This window comes from Dermacentor albipictus, chromosome 1 (assembly GCF_038994185.2).
Source record: "Dermacentor albipictus isolate Rhodes 1998 colony chromosome 1, USDA_Dalb.pri_finalv2, whole genome shotgun sequence".
Taxonomy (NCBI): Eukaryota; Metazoa; Arthropoda; class Arachnida; order Ixodida; family Ixodidae; genus Dermacentor; species Dermacentor albipictus.
In genome coordinates, this window is record NC_091821.1 from 218,314,368 (window position 1) to 218,334,144 (window position 19,777).

Below are 19,777 nucleotides of genomic sequence, written 5' to 3' on the forward strand. Positions count from 1 at the left end.
TGGTCTAATCACCGCACGTTTCGCAACGTTATGTTCCACCAACACTACATCACATCACATGGGAATGCGAGAGAAACAAGACATTCCACAAACATACAACACCAAGTGCGGAGCAATGGGAGAGCCGGCTCACCAGCTGCGAGCTAGGGGTCCAAAGGGCCCTCATAGCACACGCAAGCGAGGTGGCCCGACTCAGTGGTGCCCTGGACTACTGGCCCACCCAAGGCTGAAGAGGACCCAAAGTTTTCAAGAATGAAGACTTCGTCCTCAACTCGCTAATATCTTAAAGAACCAATAAAGTTTTCCATTCCATTCCATTCCACCTGTTCCATGCCAGTCCTTCTCTAACGATGTGCCACAAATACACGCTACACTGGGAGTTTCCTACTTCGTGAATTGAAACAGCAGAAGCAGCAGCCCCCCCCCCCCCCCAAAAAAAAAGAAAGGTCTGTAAATTGTTTGCTAGTGAGACGAAGCGCGCACGCCGGGCAAAAGTAATAGCCTGATTTAACTTGCTCCACTGAGGCGCGTAAACGTAATTATACTGCCTGGAGCAGAAAGAGTTGATTCACCTGAATGCAGGAGTAATGATTCAACAACCATGCTAGAATTCTGGTCGTTCAGAGCTTTCGGAACGTGTTTGCGTTGAAAATTTCACGAGGGTCGCAAGCGTGCCGCCTTATTAATGTAAAGCAGACGACCAAGAGGCGCTCAGACAAGAAAGAAAGAAAAAAAGAAAGAAAGAAAGAAAGAAAGAAAGAAAAAAAGAAAGAAAGAAAGAAAGGAAGAACAGTATAGAACAGAAATTAATAAATATTCACTTTCGCCAGCCAAGACGACTTTATTCCCTTTTATTGTGCATACATCAAGGAACACGTAATTTTCTTCTGTCGGTGTTGCAGCAGAAACAATCAAGCAGCCATAACGACGCTCAAACTGCTTTTCATCAGCCCATGTACATAGAAGTGGTGAGCTTACGTCCCTAATTATCCATTAGGAATGTGCAGCAACTATCGAGATTTAAACCATCAATCCAAGGTTCTTTTAAAGCAAAGTAATGAGTTAAATAAAGAAAGACTAGCCTCCGAGGGAACACCGGGTGCCACCGAGGGAACATAATATGTATGAGCCACAAACCGGCTTTCTTAAATACTCACGAAGTTTAAGCGCAGTAATACTATGAACGTTTGCATGGCGGCGCTGCTGGAGGCTGCGGGACTATCTTGCGCGTATACTGTATAGTAGATTGCTGCAAGTTGGCCATTTGTTTTATGCTACATTTTTCCTCCGTGGTTGTAGTAAACTTATATATCGTGCCTAAACTATAGGACGAAGTAAACTCTTTTGTAGAACAAAAAAATATCTTCAGGGGAGACGTGTATATCAAAATGTTTATTGGGCCTTGCAAGGACACGGTGTTGAGCCCATCTATATATGGACGTTGCAGTAGGGCATGACACACATCATTTATCAAAGTCAATCATCATTGATATGTGCCGTAAGCAAATATGCAATCAAATAAAAGCCAGAAACCGAGCTTAGTTATCCAAATAGCTTATTACCATGACTTGAATGCTCACACATGGGCACGTTCTTTTTCGTTTGAGCAAAAGCCACACGCACTGTCTCAACCAGTGAAAAACGAAACCAGACTAGCGAGAAAATTGCGCCGCGCCGCTTACTTTCAGGTTTCTGCGTAACTTTCATCCATGATAATTGCAAAAGCTTTCTGCTGGCTGCGAAACACCGCTGGCATCGCACTGTGGCGCGAAGTTATATCCTATAGGTACGCAATTTCCACGCGGTAATTGCATGACTCGTCCAAGGGCGTCAGTTAGTAATGGCGATGATAGAGCAGTCGGGCTGTGAAACGTTGATGAATGACTGACCAGAGTGATCGAGTGGCATTTGGGCGCGCGCTGCTCGCTATCGCACATCTGTGCGCGTGCAGCCAAGTGGCAGATGTGCCGGCCACGTGACGCGTCACTTCTGGCAGCTCGCGCGGTGGCCAGCGTCGCCGTCGAGCGAGGCCGGAGGCCCAACACGTGGGCCGCGTGTCGCTCTGCAAAGCCGAGCGCGCACGCGGTGCCGGCGCGCCCAGGACGCGGGACCTCCTGGGCACGTCGGCCGTGGGTGGTTGTAAAGGGAGGTGTGACATGCGTTACTGACCGTCCTTGTCGTAGTGGCTCCAGACGTCCATGAACTGGCTGGCCGTCAGGTTCTTGAGCTCCCTAGTCTTCTTGTCCCTGAACTGGCGCATGAAGTTGGCACTGCTCTTGCTGCCTGCCTTGGTGCTTTCGGCCATCGCGCTCGTGTTAAGTTTTTGGCAAAGGAGTGGTCTGTAAGAGCAGGGCACGAGGGTGGGAGACGCAGGTAAAGGAAGATTGGGGAGACGTTTCAAAGTCGTCTGAGCGGGTCGATCGACAGGGCCGAGTGGCGGCGGAGGGTTGTCGCGTAAGGGGGCGCGCTGTTGTGAGTGTGTGGTGTGCTCGGGCCTGAGTGCGGCGGCTCTGCGCAGCGGCGGCTCGTGCTCTGCGGGCGACGACGAGAAGCGGCCGACTGCGTCCCAGCACCGTCGGCCGCTCGGCGCTCCGCCGGGGGGCGCATCCTCGCCTCTGCGCAGCCGCAGTATCGACCTGCTGCCGCCGCGGGTCCACGCCGCAGGTGCGCGCCCGCCACTCGGACGCACCGGCGGGGCCGGGAGCGCGTCACATCGCTGCAACAGGAAGGTCCACGCATGAGTCGAGCGGCAAGAATGCCTGCCGCGGCTGCGATGCACTTAATAGCGCCAATGGCAGTGCGGGAGGTGCACTTGATGGTGCCAGACACTGTGCTGCGGTGTTGTTAAGCACGAACGAATAGTACATGACAAAAATAAATTGGTGGAACGACCAATCTTGCCAAGAGCAATATTAGATGAGAGTTGAGTGGACTTGTCGAGACCCTGGTAATGAGTTGTTAAAAGTAAATGCGCTTACCATATCCTAAGCTTTCGTAATCTTGGAATGAACGTTCAGAGAGCTTTTGAGCGTGGCAAAGTACTTGTGAGGTTTTCGTAAGAAAAGGTTATAAAATAAAAAGAAAATCAAATGTGTAGCTCCTGCAGCAGCCACGATCCAGCCTGGCAACGCTGATTCTGAGGATTTGCCCACAAGGGAAAAGGCAGCCTAAGGAGCCCTGGCGCAGGAAACGCAGTAATCAGAGGGACGCACTGTTTGCTGTAGTGGAGCCGTCCGTGTGAGCGATTGCTCGGCGCTGTGTCCGGCGGGGGCATTGATCTGGGGCGGAGACCTGCGCCTGTGTGCGCCCGACGGGGACACGTCTAAGCCGCGCTCCCCGTGGACCGCCTGCGCAGCCGTCGCTGCCGCACTGCGTCGCCGGTGCAAGCACAAACAAGTCGCGGCTCTCCCGCCGAAGCCCACGAGCTGATCGAGACAAGACGAGCACTCACTTCCCGCCAAGGGAATTAAAGGAGAAAGTAAGTGGAAGCAATATTTGGCGTCAACACGTCGGCCAAATAAAGTTTCGTTTGATGGCACTCCTGGCGGGGACAGCGCCAGAAAAGCGAATTCTGCACGATGGTGACAGTGAGCAGATCTTGTATGTCTTGCATGTGGTTAGGCTTGGTGCAGGGACGCCACTGCATGCTTTGTGTACACTCAGAAACGGGCTCTTTCAAGAAAGTGACGTAGTTACTGAGCAACCAAAACCCGAAGCTTCACCTTTGATAGTTTTGTTGGAGTCATCCACCGGACAAAGAGGCCAGCAAGTGTTGTACTGCCGACGACGAGCTCTCGACGTGACCATGTCTATTGTTATGAGCTGCAACATGAGGTCAATGCGTTTTACTGCGAAGGTCACTGCCAGCATTTTTTATAAATGAAAGTTATTGTTTTCCCCAAATTAGGGCGCAATTACCCTGCAGGGGATTGACCAAGAACCGGGTGAAGCGTAATATACGTGTGACGTTGCCTTAGAAGGCCCTTTATTATTATTATTATTATTATTATTATTATTATTATTATTATTATTATTATTATTATTATTGTTATTATTATTATTATTATTATTATTAATTTACCGCGCGTGTTCCAACAGCGAAATTTCCGAATGGAATCAAATACGAATGGCTGAGAAAAACGTCCTTCGAACATTGAATCGAATACCATATACCTTCCTCGTTTCTGAACAAAGTGAAATATTGTTACGTATGTTACGTAGGAAGACGCAGACGAGAAGCTGTATACAAGCATATTTACAAGGGAATACGCCGCACTTGGCCAAGAGGCAACAGCCCGCGCTAGCCTCCAATCGTCGTCTTCGTCTTCTCACTGCTCGCCTCTTCGTCATTGTAAACACTGTTCCGTAGCACTGCCCCCGGCGGCAAAAGCGCCGTCCCGGAGCGACTAAAGGCCGGACTCGGAAGCAGTGTGGTAGGACTTGAGCCTACTGACGTGCACGACATCACTAGATGCCAGAGTAGAGGTCGAGGTTGAACACACAGGAGCAATTTCGTACGTCACAGGCGTCACCTGGCGCAGCACGCGGTAGGGCCCTGTGTATCGCGAAAGGAGCTTTTCGGAAAGTCCGACGTGACGAGAGGGCGATTACAGGAGCACGAGCGCACCAGGCGAAAACTGTACGTCACGGTGGCGGGCGTTGTACTGACGCTGCTGAGTGGTTTGTGAGGCCGTCAGTCGAGCACGGGCAAGCTGGCGTGCATGGTCGGCGAGGGCGATGGCGTCGCGCGCATATTCGCTTGTTGAGATCGCAGCAGGAGGAAGTGCCGTGTCAAGGGGCAGGGTCGGTTCGCGACCGTACAGTAGATAAAATGGAGAAAATCCGTCGGTGTCGTGCCGGGAAGAATTGTACGCAAATGTGACGTAAGGAAGGGTAATGTCCCAGTCGTGGTGGTCCTTGGAAACGTACTTAGACAGCATATCGGTAAGAGTACGGTTTAGCCGGTCTGTCAGGCCATTGGTTTGAGGATGGTATGAGGTAGTCAGCTTGGGTTGAATGGAGCAGGAACGCACAATGTCGGCGATAACTTTCGAGAGGAAGTTACGACCACGGTCAGTAAGCAGCTGTCGTGGGGCACCATGAAGCAAGATAACGTCACGCAAGAGGAAGTCCGCGACGTCAGTGGCGCAACTGGTAGGGAGAGCCCGCGTGATAGCGTATCGGGTGGCGTAACCAGCTGCGACGGCTACCCAATTGCTCCCGGAGGATGACGTGGGAAAGGGATCGAGAAGGTCTAAGCCAACCCGAAAGAACGGTTCCACAGGGACGGTGATCGGCTGGAGATGACCGGCAGGTAGCACCTGAGGTGTTTTCCAACGCTGGCAGGGATCACAGGAAGCAACATAGCGTCGGACGGAGCGAGCGAGACTAGGCCAATAGAAGCGGCGGCGGACGCGGTCGTACGTGCGGGTTACCTAAAGATGTCCTGCAGTGGGTGTGTCATGCATCTGAAAGAGCACAGTCTGTCGTAGATATTTTGGCACGACAAGAAGACGATCAGATCTGTCAGGGAGGAAGTTCCTTCGATACAGAATGCCGCCCTGGAGGACATATCGGCGAACGGATGCGTCAGTAGGTGTAGAGCGCAGACGCTCGATGAGTACTCGCAGCGATAGGTCTCGGTACTGCTCAGGCAGACAAGGTTAGCGAAGGCAGACACAGAGTCAGTTAGCGAAGGCAGACACAGAGAAAATGCCGTCGGCGGTACTACTGTCGGCGTCGTCAAGCTCGTCTACCGGGTAGCGGGACAGGCAGCCAGCGTCCTTGTGTAGTCGGCCAGATTTGTAGGTGACAGTATACGAATATGCTTGGAGGCGTAAGGCCCAACGACCAAGTCTTCCTGCAGGATCTTTCAGTGAGCATAACCAGCAAAGCGCGTGATGGTCTGTGAGAACGGAAAGAGGTCGGCCATATAAGTACGGGCGGAACTTCGCAACCGCCCAAACTAGGGCCAGACACTCACGCTCAGTGATGGAATAGTTGCGCTTCGAGGGTGAGGAGCCTGCTGGCGTAAGCGATAACACGGTCGTTGCCACGCTGGCGTTGGGCCAGTACTTCGCCAATTCCGTGACCGCTGGCATCAGTGCGGACTTCGCTAGGTGCAGAAGGATCGAAATGGGCCAGAACGGGAGGCGTTGTGAGAAGGTCCATTAGATGCGAGAATGCAGAGGCCTAGTTATCGCCCCACTGGAAAGGGGCGTCTCTTTTCAAAAGCTCGGTGAGTGGTCGTGCTATGGCCGCGAAATTTTTCACGAAACGGCGGAAGTACGAACAAAGGCCGATGAAGCTGCGCACATCCTTCACACACTTCGGAACAGGGAAGTGCGTAACAGCATGGATCTTGCATGGGTCCGGTTGCACTCCGTTCGCGTCAACGAGATGCCCGAGGACGGTAATCTGGCGACGGCCGAATTGGCCCTTCGATACGTTGAGTTGCAGAACGGCAGAAACGTTCAGTTCTGCTGAGAGGTGCTCGAGGTGTGTAGCGAACGTTGGGGAGAATAATATAACGTCGTCCAAGCGGCACAGGCACGTGGACCATTTGAAACCGTGAAGAAGGGAGTCCATCATGCGTTCAAAGGTGGCAGGAGCGTTATATAGACCGAACGGCATCACTTTGAATTGAGAAAGACTGTCGGGTGTTACAAAAGCAGTCTTCTCGCGGTCGAGATCCTCCACGGCAATCTGCCAGTAGGCGGAGCGAAGGTCAATAGACGAGAAGTAGCGAGCACCGTGAAGGCAGTCAAGGGCGTTATCAATCCGAGGTAGGGGATACACGTCCTTTTTGGTAACCCTGTTAAGGTGCCGATAATCCACGCAAAAGCGCCATGAGCCATCCTTCTTTTTTACCAGTACAACAGGTGACGCCCATGGACTACATGACGGTTCTATGATGTTCTTGGGAAGCATTTTGCGAACCTCTGCGTGAATAACTTGACGCTCAGCCGGTGACACTCGATACGGGCGGCGATGAATACGAGGGGCATCGCCGGTATTAATGCGATGTTTAACAGGTGTATAGTTTGGGCCAAAGGACGATCGTTAAAGTAAAAAATATCATGGTAGGAAAACAGAACGCGGTAGAGCTCACGAGCGTGCTCGGACGGCATGTCGGGCGCAATCATGTTCTGTGAGTTGGCGATGGTACAAGATGCCGACTGCGATGTAGAGGAGGATCAGCTGAATTGTCGTCTACTGCAATAGATGCTACTGAGTTATCGTCGAATGAGCAAAGCTGGGCCAGAGACTTATTCCGCGTGGCAGCACTTGTGTCGTCAAGCCAAAATTGACCACTGGCAGGCAGACCCAATTCGCCGTAATAGATAAAACTTTATGAGGTACTGTGATCCCGTGTGTAAGTAGGACGTCTTGCATAGGAACCTCTATGTAGTGACCATCGGGCACTGGTGGGGATGACACTAAGTCAACGTAAGTCAGTGCCGAAGGTGGCAAGCGAACGAAGTCGACGGAACTGAGGCAACTGGGGTATGGTTCAGCGGGATCCAGAACGGGCAGGTCAAGGCGGAGAGTACTGCCGGAACAATCGATGAGTGCAAAATGTGCGGGGAGGAAGTCCACGCCGAGGATGATGTCGTGGGGACAGTGGGCGATGACTGTAAATAGCACGATAGTGGAGCGATCGGCGAAGGAGACGCGGGCGGTACACATACCAATTACGGGGGCTGTTCCGCCATCGGCGACACGGACAACAGGCGTCGTGGCGGGCGTGATAATTTTCTTCAAGCGGTTGCGAAGGTCAGCGCTCATTACCGACAAATGCGCCCCAGTGTCTATAAGAGCAGATACAGAAACACCGTCACTTGCATGTCGAGAAGGCTCAGATGAGTGGGCAACGTCAGTAGAGGATTTGGCGGCGTAGGGAGCAATGCAGCGTCACCTCGAGGCGCTGCATCGTCTAGTTTTCCGGCTGGAAGCTCGCTTCCAGCCGGAAAGGTATATGGAAGAGTTAGAAGCGAGCTTCTAACTCTTCCATATAGAATGGAACGTCCATACATGTATCTCGTGGACCGGGGATGTCACCTAAAGTCATGTCAAAGACTAAAACTGTGCCGCCGGCGACTTTCGCACGAAATTCCTCCGCAACTTCTATCTCACGGCGGTTTTGATAGAGAGCAAGGGCGTTTAAAGGGCGTCGTTGCTGGGGGCTTGAGCTAAGACCGCGTAGGGTACGCCACACAGGGGATAATGGCTTGCGGAGGTCCAGTGACTCGCAAAAGCATTTCCATCTTTGATCCGCTAGCTTATCCATTCGGCGCTTTATCGTCTTTTGCATGCGCCGAGCTTCTCTGAGGTCAAGAATTGACTTGATGCGCCAGTACCTCCTTTCAGCTCGGCGACGTAGTGCAATGCATGCAATGCATGAAGCATGCAATGCATGAAGCAATGCATGCAATCTTGCATTGCGTCTGCAATTATGTCTTCTGATTTGCGTGCGATATGTTTCTTGCATGTGTCTTCTACACGAGCTTGAAAGGCTGACCAGTCGATTTGGCGAGATACAACCGGTAATGCGGCGTCTAATCCATCGATTCTCACATAGGTCGGAATGTGATCACTTCCGTGGGTTTCAATATCAGTGAACCACTGCACGCTCGAAGTCGGGCAACGTGACACCAAAAGTCAAGTCAAGGCAACTGCTGTACGTTGTTCCTCGAAGAAATGTCGGGCTTCCGTCATTTAGAAGACACAGGTTGTGGCCTGATGCAAATGACATTAGTGACCTGCCCCTCGAATTTATCCTTGAGCTTCCCCATATATGGTGGTGAGCGTTGAAGTCCCCTGTTATTATCTAAGGACCGGGAGTAGCAGCCATAATATCTTCTAATCTTTTGCTATCAAAGTGACTTGTTGGGGATAGGTAGACGCCAATAAGAGTAAAAGAGAGCCTCTTCTTTTTTGCAGTAACACAGGCGTATTGGTTACCGTCGTGTGGCGCTACGGGTTGGGAAAAATACGTAAGGTCTTTGCGAATGTAAACCAGGAACTTATTACTACGGACACACGTGGTTGAAACAAAAGGTTCATATCCTGATAGTCTTATGGAGGCTGATAAGTTCGGTTCACAGATAACCAGTATAGGAAACTGGTTGTCAAACACGAACTGTCGCAACTCCGAAATACGTGACCTCAGGCCTCTCGCATTCCATTGGAATATGGAGGCACTGCTGACATCACCCCGGAACGGTCGCTGTTGTTGTCGATGAGCCATCGTTCTGTTGTAGAAGCTCTCAAGCACTGGACTTCTGAAGGCTCGCAAGAAGCGGATTGATGGCATCCAGCACTCGCAACGCAATTCGAGCTGTTGGTGTCTGTAGCTTGTCCAGAAGAACACGAATAGCACTCATCAGAGAGCTGATCATGACAACAACTTGTTGATCCTGGTCCGACAATTTCTCAGGAACAGACGAGGTATCCCGTGCTGTAGAACTCTGATTTCGCTCAGTAGGTGCATATAGCCTCGGGAGCGCAGGCCAAGCGTCAGCAGCCATGCTGTTCGATGCACCTGTGTCCTTTGAGCTGACTGCGTTTGCCCTGGGCGGAGGAGCGGGGGGTAATGTACGTGGCTGGCGTTCTGCAGAGGCTTTGGAGGTTCTTGATCGACGTCGGCGACGTGATCGTCGTCGCTTAATAGATGCTGCTGCTTCTCGGTGAGACGAGTGGTCTCTAAGCATTTTTTTTTCAATATTGCCATTTCCTTTCGAATGAAAGGGCATTCCTTCGAGGATGCATCGTGAGGGCCGCTACAATTTGTGCACTTCAGCATACTGGCCTCGCACGTGTTAGTGGTGTGGGGCTAGTGCAGCGAGAACATACGGTAGTAATATTGCATACACTACTCACATGGCCAAGCTTCATGCACTTCCAGCACTGTAGCGGTTTTGGTATAAACGGGAGAACTGCGTGTCGAAAGTGGGCCACTTTTACATGCGATGGGAGGGATTCGCCCTTGAATATGATCTTAACACACCGTGACGTGCGAGACGAAACGCGTTTGCGATGGTGGCGTTTTCTGTAGCCGGCTTGATTAAGATCGACAGGTCGGAGTCGACAATGGTCTCGTCAACATCGTAAATTACGCCAGTACTGACTTGTTTGCCCACCCGAATATGAGGGCGGACTTTCAACCCGTCAAGTTCCGTAACTTTGCGCAAAGAATCCAACTTTGCTTACAAATTCCCGTTCCGTCGGTACGCTCTTCAGTATCTGCGTCTGATGACTCTTAGGTTTTCATACTCTCGGTTAACTGCAGCATAATCTTTTGGAATTGAGACCTTCTTTGTGCATATGTTCACATTATCCCGCAAAAATTCAGTAAATCTTTCAACCGTTGTATGTTGATAAATTTGATCCGTTAGGCTGAACCGAAAAGTTTCGTAGTTGGTTAGTCTGCTGTAACGTCTGATATCATTGTTCATGTTAGGGTGATTTACAAGGATGGGAAAATGATCACTTCCCCGCGTTTCCATATCCGTTGTCCATTCCACACCATTCACTAGATCTTGTGAACACAAGGTAACATCTATGCAGCTTGAATAATTATATCCACGCAGAAATGTTTGAGGTCTATCCTTTAAAACAGTCAAGTTGCATTTATCTATGGCGCACTCAATAGCATTACCACGTGCATCACAGTGACCACTGCCCCTGATAATGTTATGGGCATTGAAGTCTCAAAATATAAATACATTAGGATGAGCCACTTTGAAGATATCCACTAGCGCTTCTACTGAAATACGTTTTGAAGGTTGTAGATATAGAGTAATCACTGTTATGCGCAGCTTGCCATAGGATACCTTACATGCGATAAATTCCGGAAAGTCTGAATAACTGGATTCAATTTGATACGATGGTAAGTCCTTTCTCACTCTACTATCAGCACCTAGACAAGACGTCTTGTATATCACATAATTCGAGAGGTGGAAATCGTCACTGATTTCCGCCTCTTCAATGCAATGTATTGGAAAGTTGTATTGTGCAAACAGTTTACGAAAGTCAGCACACTTCCTTCCAAGACTGTTGGTATTCTACTGAAATATGGAGACATTTTTGTAGCGCTTATTCATGTATTGCTTGCCGCAGTTCTGGCCCCGATGGTCGACACAAGAATACTTCCAGAGGCAACAAGGCTTTCACTTCTGCTAGGTTGTTTGCTTCCTGAGAGAAGATAGGATTTCAGTTCTTGTATAGATGGTAGGTAATTCTCTCTTTCATGATACTCAACAACAAAAAATCCCCGGAATTCGACGATTCTCTAGCACTGAACCTATTTATTGCAACAGCCTTCGTGCGATTCACAAAACGTCGCGTTTTCGTCCGCTACAACGTTGCCTGTTGGGGCCTCCGAAATACATGCACAGACGTCACACCTCTTGGTGTCAGTTTGGGGGCGCAGAATCCCGTACAAGTTGCGAAGTGTGATAGCGCAACTTGATCATTGTCAGGCTTTGTCGCCTTAAGGTGAATGTGAAGCATAAGATGAGGCCGTGGCTGACATTGACGACGACAGCTGTCGGCGTCACAGATGGACGAACACAGCAAACACACTTTCGAGATTTTGACTGCTGTCACAGTGAGAGCCAAATAAGTCCAGCCCGACGCTCGCCAGTGTGTAGTCATTGTTTGTGACGGAACCCATCGGCGCCTAACGCTGATTCACTCCGACAACCCGAGACGCGACATTTCAGAAGTTCTCTTTCTGCTGTTTTGCTGTATCACCGCACAAAGTAATTTGCTTTGATTACTGGTCACGCTCTAGAGGGCCGACTCGGCTTGACAAGGGAAACAAACACGTTCACATGTTTGACATTTTGCAGGAGCATTGAACAGATGTGATATTTGGACCTGTCAAACAGCCTCTGTGATGAAACTCAGCCGAGGAGCTGCAGAGAGAACAACAAACACGAAGTAATCCTACGTCTGTGCCTTTTATGCGAAGGTAATTTTTCTGCCAATGTTGGCGCTGTTTAGTAGAACAGATATGCATAACTATCTTGATTAAGAATATAAACTATTAATAAATGGGTCTGCGTCATCTCATGGTTTTTTTTCTATCACGAAAAAAAAATACAAATTCGCACATCATGTCTTTATTATGAGAAGAACTAATAGGAATAAAGCCTGGCTGACAGTTAGGCACAACTGCACAGCTTCATTTCGATTCAAGAAAAACACAAACGTTTATAAGCGGATTAAAATGCCAGCGTTATTTTGATAACAGCTTTCTTTTTTTTTCCAGATAATTCCGGCTAAGCACGGGTCAGAACTTTTCCTGAATTAAGGAGGACGCTGGCAGCAATATGCATGAAAAGATATATTTTATCCCTTCGGGTGTTTTGAATCGCGTTTTGTAAATGCACGCATAGGCATATCAGGATTAAGTTAGGCGTGTTGTTTTGTGTACGCATACATATCTGTGTCTGACATGTTTGCATAACGCTCCGCGCATGTAAGCGTTTACCGTTAGCAGGCACAGAAAATGCCAGTGACGACAGCGGTAACCGTGGAGAAGGCGGAAAACGCGAATTAGTCTCTGTGTGCTCCTTTGGCTGCAGTCAGAAGTCCGGCCTTATCGTTATGGTATCATATCACGTGGGAATGCTGCAAAAACAAAACATTCCACAATATAGAAAACCCGAGTGCGGAGCAGTGGGAGAGTCTGCTCTCCAGCGGCAACCCATGCCTCCAACGGGGGCTGGTGCACCATGCCCGACGAGCAGCCACGCTCAGTAGTGCCCTGGAATAGGGGTGCCAACCCTGCAAGACGGGAGTCGCCATCGACAAGAAGAAGATGGAAGCACCCGCTTTGACCGCTGAATGACTGTAAATTAGAGCAATAAAGTGTATCCTATCCTAGCCTATCCTATCCTATCCTATGGTGTCACCAGAGTGGTAATGGTCATGCACCATGATTTGCGAGGATAGAGCTTAAAACCAATGCAAGCCTGCCTTCCGCTCTTTTTTCATGCACGAGAAAACTATATAGGGCCTGAAGTGACACTTGGCAGCGAATTAAAATTGCAAAGGTTGGTCCATAAAGCTGTAAATAGTTTTACCAGTCATTCAAAACGAAAAATTAAGTGATATGGGTGAGGAGGGTATGGACTACGTTTTGCGTGCGTCGCTGGAGACGACAATCAAAAGCAATCGAGCAATGACGCCATTCCACCGCATACAAGCCGCCCTTATTCTGATTTAACAAGTAATTTCACATGTATAATTTATTTATTTATTTATTTATTTATTTATTTATTTATTTATTACACTTCATGGGCCCCATCGATGGGCATTGCATGGAAATGGGAGTTGAAAGTGAAGGTAAGGATGTACATTAACAAAGGTACAGTGATGGAGGCTTTGAACAGGGAGTGATCACTCATCACTGTAATGTGGGTTGGGACATTCTTCCAGCCTTGGCTGTACGTGGGAAAAACGATTGTCGAAAGTTCGTTGTGATAGATCTCGAAGATAAAATGGCGTTGGAGTGGCTGTGGTGGGAAGCAATGGGAGGATTGGGTTGTTGAAATGTGGGGAAGCATGAAAAAAGATATCTGTGGTGCAGGCAGACTCGTGCGATCTTACGGCGGGGTGCGAGTGCGGGAAGTTGAAGCTGTGTTTTCTTAATCCGGAATGCTTGTGTTATACAGCTTGTGATAAGGCGAATGATGAACGTTTCGTTGCGTGTGTGTCCCAGCACACTGAACATCTTTCGTTCTCATCTTTCAGTCCCCCTTTACCCCTACCCCTGTGCAAGGTGACCAACTGGACTCAGCCTGATTATTATCCTTTCCTTTCCCTTATCACCTCTCTCTTTCTCTCTCCCACATTCAGAGCATACCGTAAACGTAGTCACGTCTTGTTTCGCCAAGAAAAAAAAATATTCGTAGGCAACACATAAGTCTGGAAGCTCAGCCACCAGAGCCGGCAGGCGGATCCTAGAAGAAGCAGGGAAAAATGCCGAGGCAGAGTGCAACGCACGCAAGATTGCGCTCAGCGCGGCGGTCAGGGGCACTTTCAAGGTAGAACCACTTCCGAGAAACGTCCACCCGCAATTCAACGAGGGGCGCCGAAAGGCGAGGGCCCGAGCACTGCTGAAATCGACCGCCAACTGCCCGGGCCTGGCGGCATTTGTAGACGCGGCCCAGTATGGGCGCAGTGACCGGTACGCGGCCGTCTCGGTACGCTGGGATGGCACGATAATTAACGCAGCATCGGTCAAGGGGGTAACGTCCGAAGTGGCCGAACAGGTGGCAATAGCCATGGCAATGAGAGACCCCGAACGTCCTTACGTCTACACAGACTCGCGATCGGCGGCAAGAGCATTCGCCTCGGGCTCGATATCCCGGGAAGCGGCGGCCGTCCTCGGCAGCGAGGGAACCGCGGGTCAGCACATCGTCAAATGGTTTCCAGCCCACATGGGGGCCGACGTGCACCCCGAATTTCCCAACGCCAACGAGCTGGCGCACGGACGCGCGCGAGGACTCACGCACCGCGGCGATCGTGGCGACTGAAGTGGCGGGGAGGGAGGGGAGCACCGAGACCCGCTGCTCACCTTCAACGAAATAACAACACACTATCAGCTGTCGAGGAGGACCTTCCCGCTCCCCCACGCTAAACTCACTAGACCAGAGTCATCGATATTCAGAATGCTTCAGACAGCGTCGTTCCCCTCGAGAGGCAGACTGAGCCGTTATTCACCAGAAGTAGACCCGCAATGTCCGGATTGTGGCGAATCGTACTGCTCGCTATCGCACATGCTTTGGCAATGCTCCGCGTTAAGCTGCACCATGTTCACTAAAGAAGAAGACTGGGTGGACACCCTGCAAAGCGACGACCACCAGACCCAGCTCCGGGCCGTCCAGAGGGCTCACGAAAGGGCGGAGGCTCACGGGCTTCCCGTCCCAACGTGGGTGCGGCCTGCGACCCCTGCCGGCCACTAAACCAAGAGTGGGTGGGGAGGGGTCCCTCAGGACACAATAAAGTTATTTCCTCCTCGGCCTGTTATTTAAACTATTCCGAGGGCACGGAAGACCGAAGTAATGGTTGCGTTCGTAGTAATTTTGACCAACTGCGGTTGTTTGTAGAAGTCGAAGTACAAAGGCGTTTTCACATTTCGCCCCATCGAAACGTGATATGCGTTTACTAATGTGCATTCTATTTGTTTCAACACACACGACTCACAATACTGGCAGAGTAGGAGCGTTGTTTCAAAAGTGTCTTCAGGTGCCATAGCATCATGCGTTCCAGTGAACCAGGTATCCACAGAGGAAGCGCTCGCCAAAGTCTTCCGCCATTCCGCTCGTTCGCTCTTACGCTGATGTTTAACCCTGCAGCCGTCTGAAGGCGTCGCGTCATACAGGTGTCCCTGGCAAGGTTTTTTTTTCTTCACGTAGAGTTTAGACACACTTTAGTGCCTTTCAGGTGGTGTCGGCTGCTCTTTGTCCTAGAGCAAAGAATATAATTACCAGGCTTCAGTGATTCCTCCGGCACTGAGCTCATTCATCCTGACAGCAGTTACTCCATTGGCTTTGCCCAAACAACCCCTACGTTCTGCAGAACTCGTGAAATTTCTGTCAAGCTCCTTCCTGCGCATCGTTGTGTGGGTTCGTCTTATTCCGGCTCATCTATGTTTCATCATTTTCGCGCTAAATAACATGCATCTTCAACTTGAATGTGGCGGCGACAGCACGGCCACAACGAGAGCGGCAGCATGACGATGACACTTCATTGACTGGCATCTAAGACAGCGAAGACCTGTGTTTGTGAGAAGAACGCTGAGAATCACTAATGCACTACTCGTCGCGATGGCTTAATGGCTATGGTGTTGCGCTACTAAGCACGAGGTCGCGGGATCGAACCCCGGCCGCGGCGTCCGTATTACGATGGGAGCCAAATGCAAAAACGCCCGTGTCTCGTGTATGGGGGCACGTTAAAGATCCCCTGGTGTTCAAAATTAATACAGAGTACCCCACCACGGCGTGCCTCATAATCAAATGGAGGTTTTGGAACGTTAAACCCCAGAATTCATTCATTCATTCAATCACTGATGCGCTGGAAGCCGCCCTGTGAAAGACTTCCGCATCGCGCACCATCTATGCTGCGTGCGCAGCATAGATGGTGCGCGATGGTGAATACCTGCTGTTACCTTTGAAATACATGCACTGGCGTCATAAGTGTCCAAGTTCACGTCGCGCACAATACGAACCCCCGAAACTACCAATCGCGAAAGGGACACTCTAGCGCAGTTGTTAGCGTATTGACGGTGGTATTGAAAGACGACACTGAAGAGAGTCCGAGAACATGTACAGTTTCGCCGACTGGCGGGCCACCGCCATATAACGACCTTACACGTGCATGAAACATGTATAAGGTGTCCTAATACATATGTAAGAGTGGGCTCAGGCACAGTGGTTTAATGCGAACCTGCCTTTATTCCTATAATTCCCAAGTGACCAGCGCTCTTTTTACTAGCAATGCTGTTGGCTGTAGGAAGCTCAACGGTAGCTGGTTCTTTCTCCATCTCTTCTGTTGTCTCTCTCTCTTTTTTTTTTTTTGACGGATGAAACCACGGCATCGTACGCTCCTCCCGAAAACTTTGGGGAGTCCGTAAAGGAACCATCTCGGAAAAGCTTTGGCGGGCGGGGGGGGGGGGGAGGGTGAGGGGGATGTTAAAATCGGCTGTGAGCTCGTTGCGCAAGAGATGACCGTCAGGTATCTCCTCAAATCGGAACGTACCAAGCCTTGTCTGCACTTGACTTTGGCTCTTAACACTTCTTCAGAGTTTAGTGCTGCACCATACAACGGTAAGCAATGGAGGTGCTATATAGGGTGCCCCGGTTAACTTTAACCAATCTGTTCAACGAAAAAAGGTACTTGAAAAAAACAACATGCTGCAAGGCACGATTTTAAGACGTGGTGTTCGGTCGTAAGATATCTGCCGACCGAACACCGTGGGTCTTGTAATCGCATCGTGTACCATGTTTTCCTAAAGTTTTTTTTTTTTATTGCTGTTGCACAGTTTCGCTAAAGGTAGCTGGGACACCTTGTATAACATCCGTATCAAAAACGTTGGGCTTGCTTCTTTATTAATTAAAACTAAATTAATTATGTGGCTTTACGTGCCAAAATAGCGAGGCATGAGACACAGTGGGGAACTCAGGATTAGTTTTGACCACCTGGGCTTGTTAAATATGGTTCTAAATCCAAGTGCACGAGCTTTTTTTGTATTTTGCAACCATCGAAATGTCGCCGCCGCTGCAGGGATCTAAGCCACGACCTCCAGCTCCGCAGCGCAACGCCATAGTCACTAACCTTTCACGATGGGTTTCTTATTAGAGGGTAGTAAAGAAATTACGCCATACATATCCAAACTGATCCCTTACGCACTGATTTTTGCCCATCTCTAACATGTGTTAAAACAGGCGAACGAAAATCCGAGGGCACCTAAGCCCTTCTTATGAGTTGTAAATGCGAAAACCTTATTACCCAATTGAACGCCACTGAACAGTCCTTTGAGTTCTGAACTCCTCACGGGCCAGCGAGCGCGTTGAGACGCTTGGCGCGTTTTGATTTAGCCTTAACGAGGCGCAGTTCGAACGCAAGCGAGGCCTTGCGCGGCCAAGGAACGCAGGAATAACACAGGCTTCCGAGAGTGAGAGCGAGGGTGACGTTGCGTCGCGGCAAGGCTTCTCCCCTCACGCAGCATCTGGCGCGCTAGCGCTGCAGGTGCTGCCTTTCACCCGCTCTGCTCCGTCAAGGCAAGCTCGTGGCGTGGTGACGCAGCCAATGGGAATTTAGCGGCCATTTCGTTGCTACAGAGGACAGACGCTGGCTTTTTCGCTTAATTGGCCATTTGACGATTTTGCATCAGAACAGTGAAGTAGGGGGGGGGGGATATAAGTAATAGCAGTAATCTTAAATTTTTGTCTCTCCAGGCTGACCTCTTCTCCTTTCTCTTCATTAAAATATACTCCTCCCTCCTTTAATCTTCCAGGTTATATTAACTTTATTCATTTACTGAGTTTCTTATATACCATGTTTTGGGTGCTTGCATAAGTGTGACCCTGTGTTGGGGAGGTGATTTAAACAGACGATATTGGTATGTCGGGAAAACCTTCGTCAGGAGGAACAGATAGTTCAATGAGAAGGATCAAAGTCATTCTGCATTGCACGCACGTCGTGGCGCATTGTACCATTGATGGCGCTCGCCGCACCGCCTAGTGAAGCCACTGCCTTCGTACGACGTACAGATGCAGAGACACAAAACGCGTGCAAGAGTCACGTGAATTCTGCCACCTTACCGTGTGGCGCTGGGACAACGTTCATGAGGTGCAGATTCCGGGAATGCAATTCTCGTACGCATAATCTTATCATTTTAATCTGTTAGCATTCTTAGGGTACCTTCACGCACTTTCCGGGGGCCAAGTATCTATCTATGTGTGTTTGTATCTAACCGTCATCCCGCCTACCTGAGTCACTAGGTGGTTGGTGGTCGAATGGGAAGCGCATCGTTCTGCTGTTTATCGTTTAATTTGTTTATTGCTTATTTCAGTGCCTGTCAACAGCTGTAAAGCCTTGGCGCCAGGTCGCTAGTACATACAAGAACACAATGAAACATGAAAGCAGAACAGGATTTCCAGCAATATTGCATACCAAAGTAAATATACAAGGCATAGGTTTGTATAAAAATCTTGAAAGTAAGTGCGTGCTGTACTCAACTATACGTCAAGCATCATGTGCGCCAACAGACACTCAATCGAACTGTCAGATGTCAGATGAACTGGCATTGTACATCTGCTGCAGCCGTGTCATGGGGCAAGTTAGAGAAAGATTAGGGTAAAACACGTCGAAACACCTGCGTGACGGAACCCGAAACTGCAACGATGCTAATAACATATGGCAATCAATGAGCCCATGCCTAACTCATTGCAGGAACTTTAGATCACACGTGAGTCTCCTGTCACGCAAATAAATCATACTTAAGTCCACTAACAGGCTTGTGTAGTTATAGCATCGGCGTGGACGAATATATCTGCCGTAGTAAGTGCGAAAGAATCGACGCTGGACGGTTTATATTAAGTTACTTTGATGGGTACTAATAGAATTTCCCACAGCAGAAGCAAACTCGTATAGAGACCTGACTTATGTGCAGAACAATGTTTTGAAACAATCGGGATGCCGAAACGTCTTTCTAAGTGTAGGTATTAAGCCTAAATACTTCATGGCACGACTCACAATATATAATACACGAAGGTGAAAATTCAGCCTTGAATCTACATAAACCGCAAGGTAACGGACATCGAGCCCACTACAAATACTATCACTCGACAAAGCGAATTTAAAATTCGTCTGCGCAAGCTTTCTGGTAAAAGACACCACGCTCACTTTCTTGACGTTAAAGTCTGTTAGTAACACGCCACTGATGAAAAAATGAACGTCCTCCTGCAATGTGTAGCAGTAATTTACACACTTTATTCTCCGAAACAAAGTCAAATCATCAGCAAACATCAAAGTTTCTGACTTAACTTTATAACAGAGCAAATCATCTACAAACACCAATAATAAATGTGGTCCTAAATGGGAGTCTTGAGGCACGTACTCCACACAAAAATGTAAATGGGCTGGAAACTTTACCATACAAATCTTGCAAAATTTACTCGATTGGAAAGGTAGCTTTCCAACCCCTTACAGTAGAAATTGCACCAATCATTCTTGTGCAGTTTAAGGAGCAGTAGCTGAC

The 19,777-nt window shown here is 49.3% G+C and overlaps 1 protein-coding gene across 2 annotated transcripts in view; it reads right to left on the reverse strand.

Moving 5' to 3' along the window:
- The window catches only part of Cbp53E (Calbindin 53E), a 288,931-nt gene that overhangs the window by 248,412 nt on the left and 20,742 nt on the right, over nucleotides 1-19,777 (reverse strand). The window contains exons 1-2 of one of the 2 annotated variants that reach the window (XM_070530903.1): nucleotides 3,723-3,761; nucleotides 2,170-2,716 (exon numbers count right to left, since the gene is read on the reverse strand). In XM_070530903.1, the coding sequence (XP_070387004.1) occupies nucleotides 2,170-2,716; nucleotides 3,723-3,746 (571 nt within the window). In that variant the 5' untranslated portion in view covers nucleotides 3,747-3,761. Of the gene's footprint in view, nucleotides 1-2,169; nucleotides 2,717-3,722; nucleotides 3,762-19,777 lie in introns of those variants that run through there. The other variant, XM_070530904.1, reaches the window with a different exon arrangement.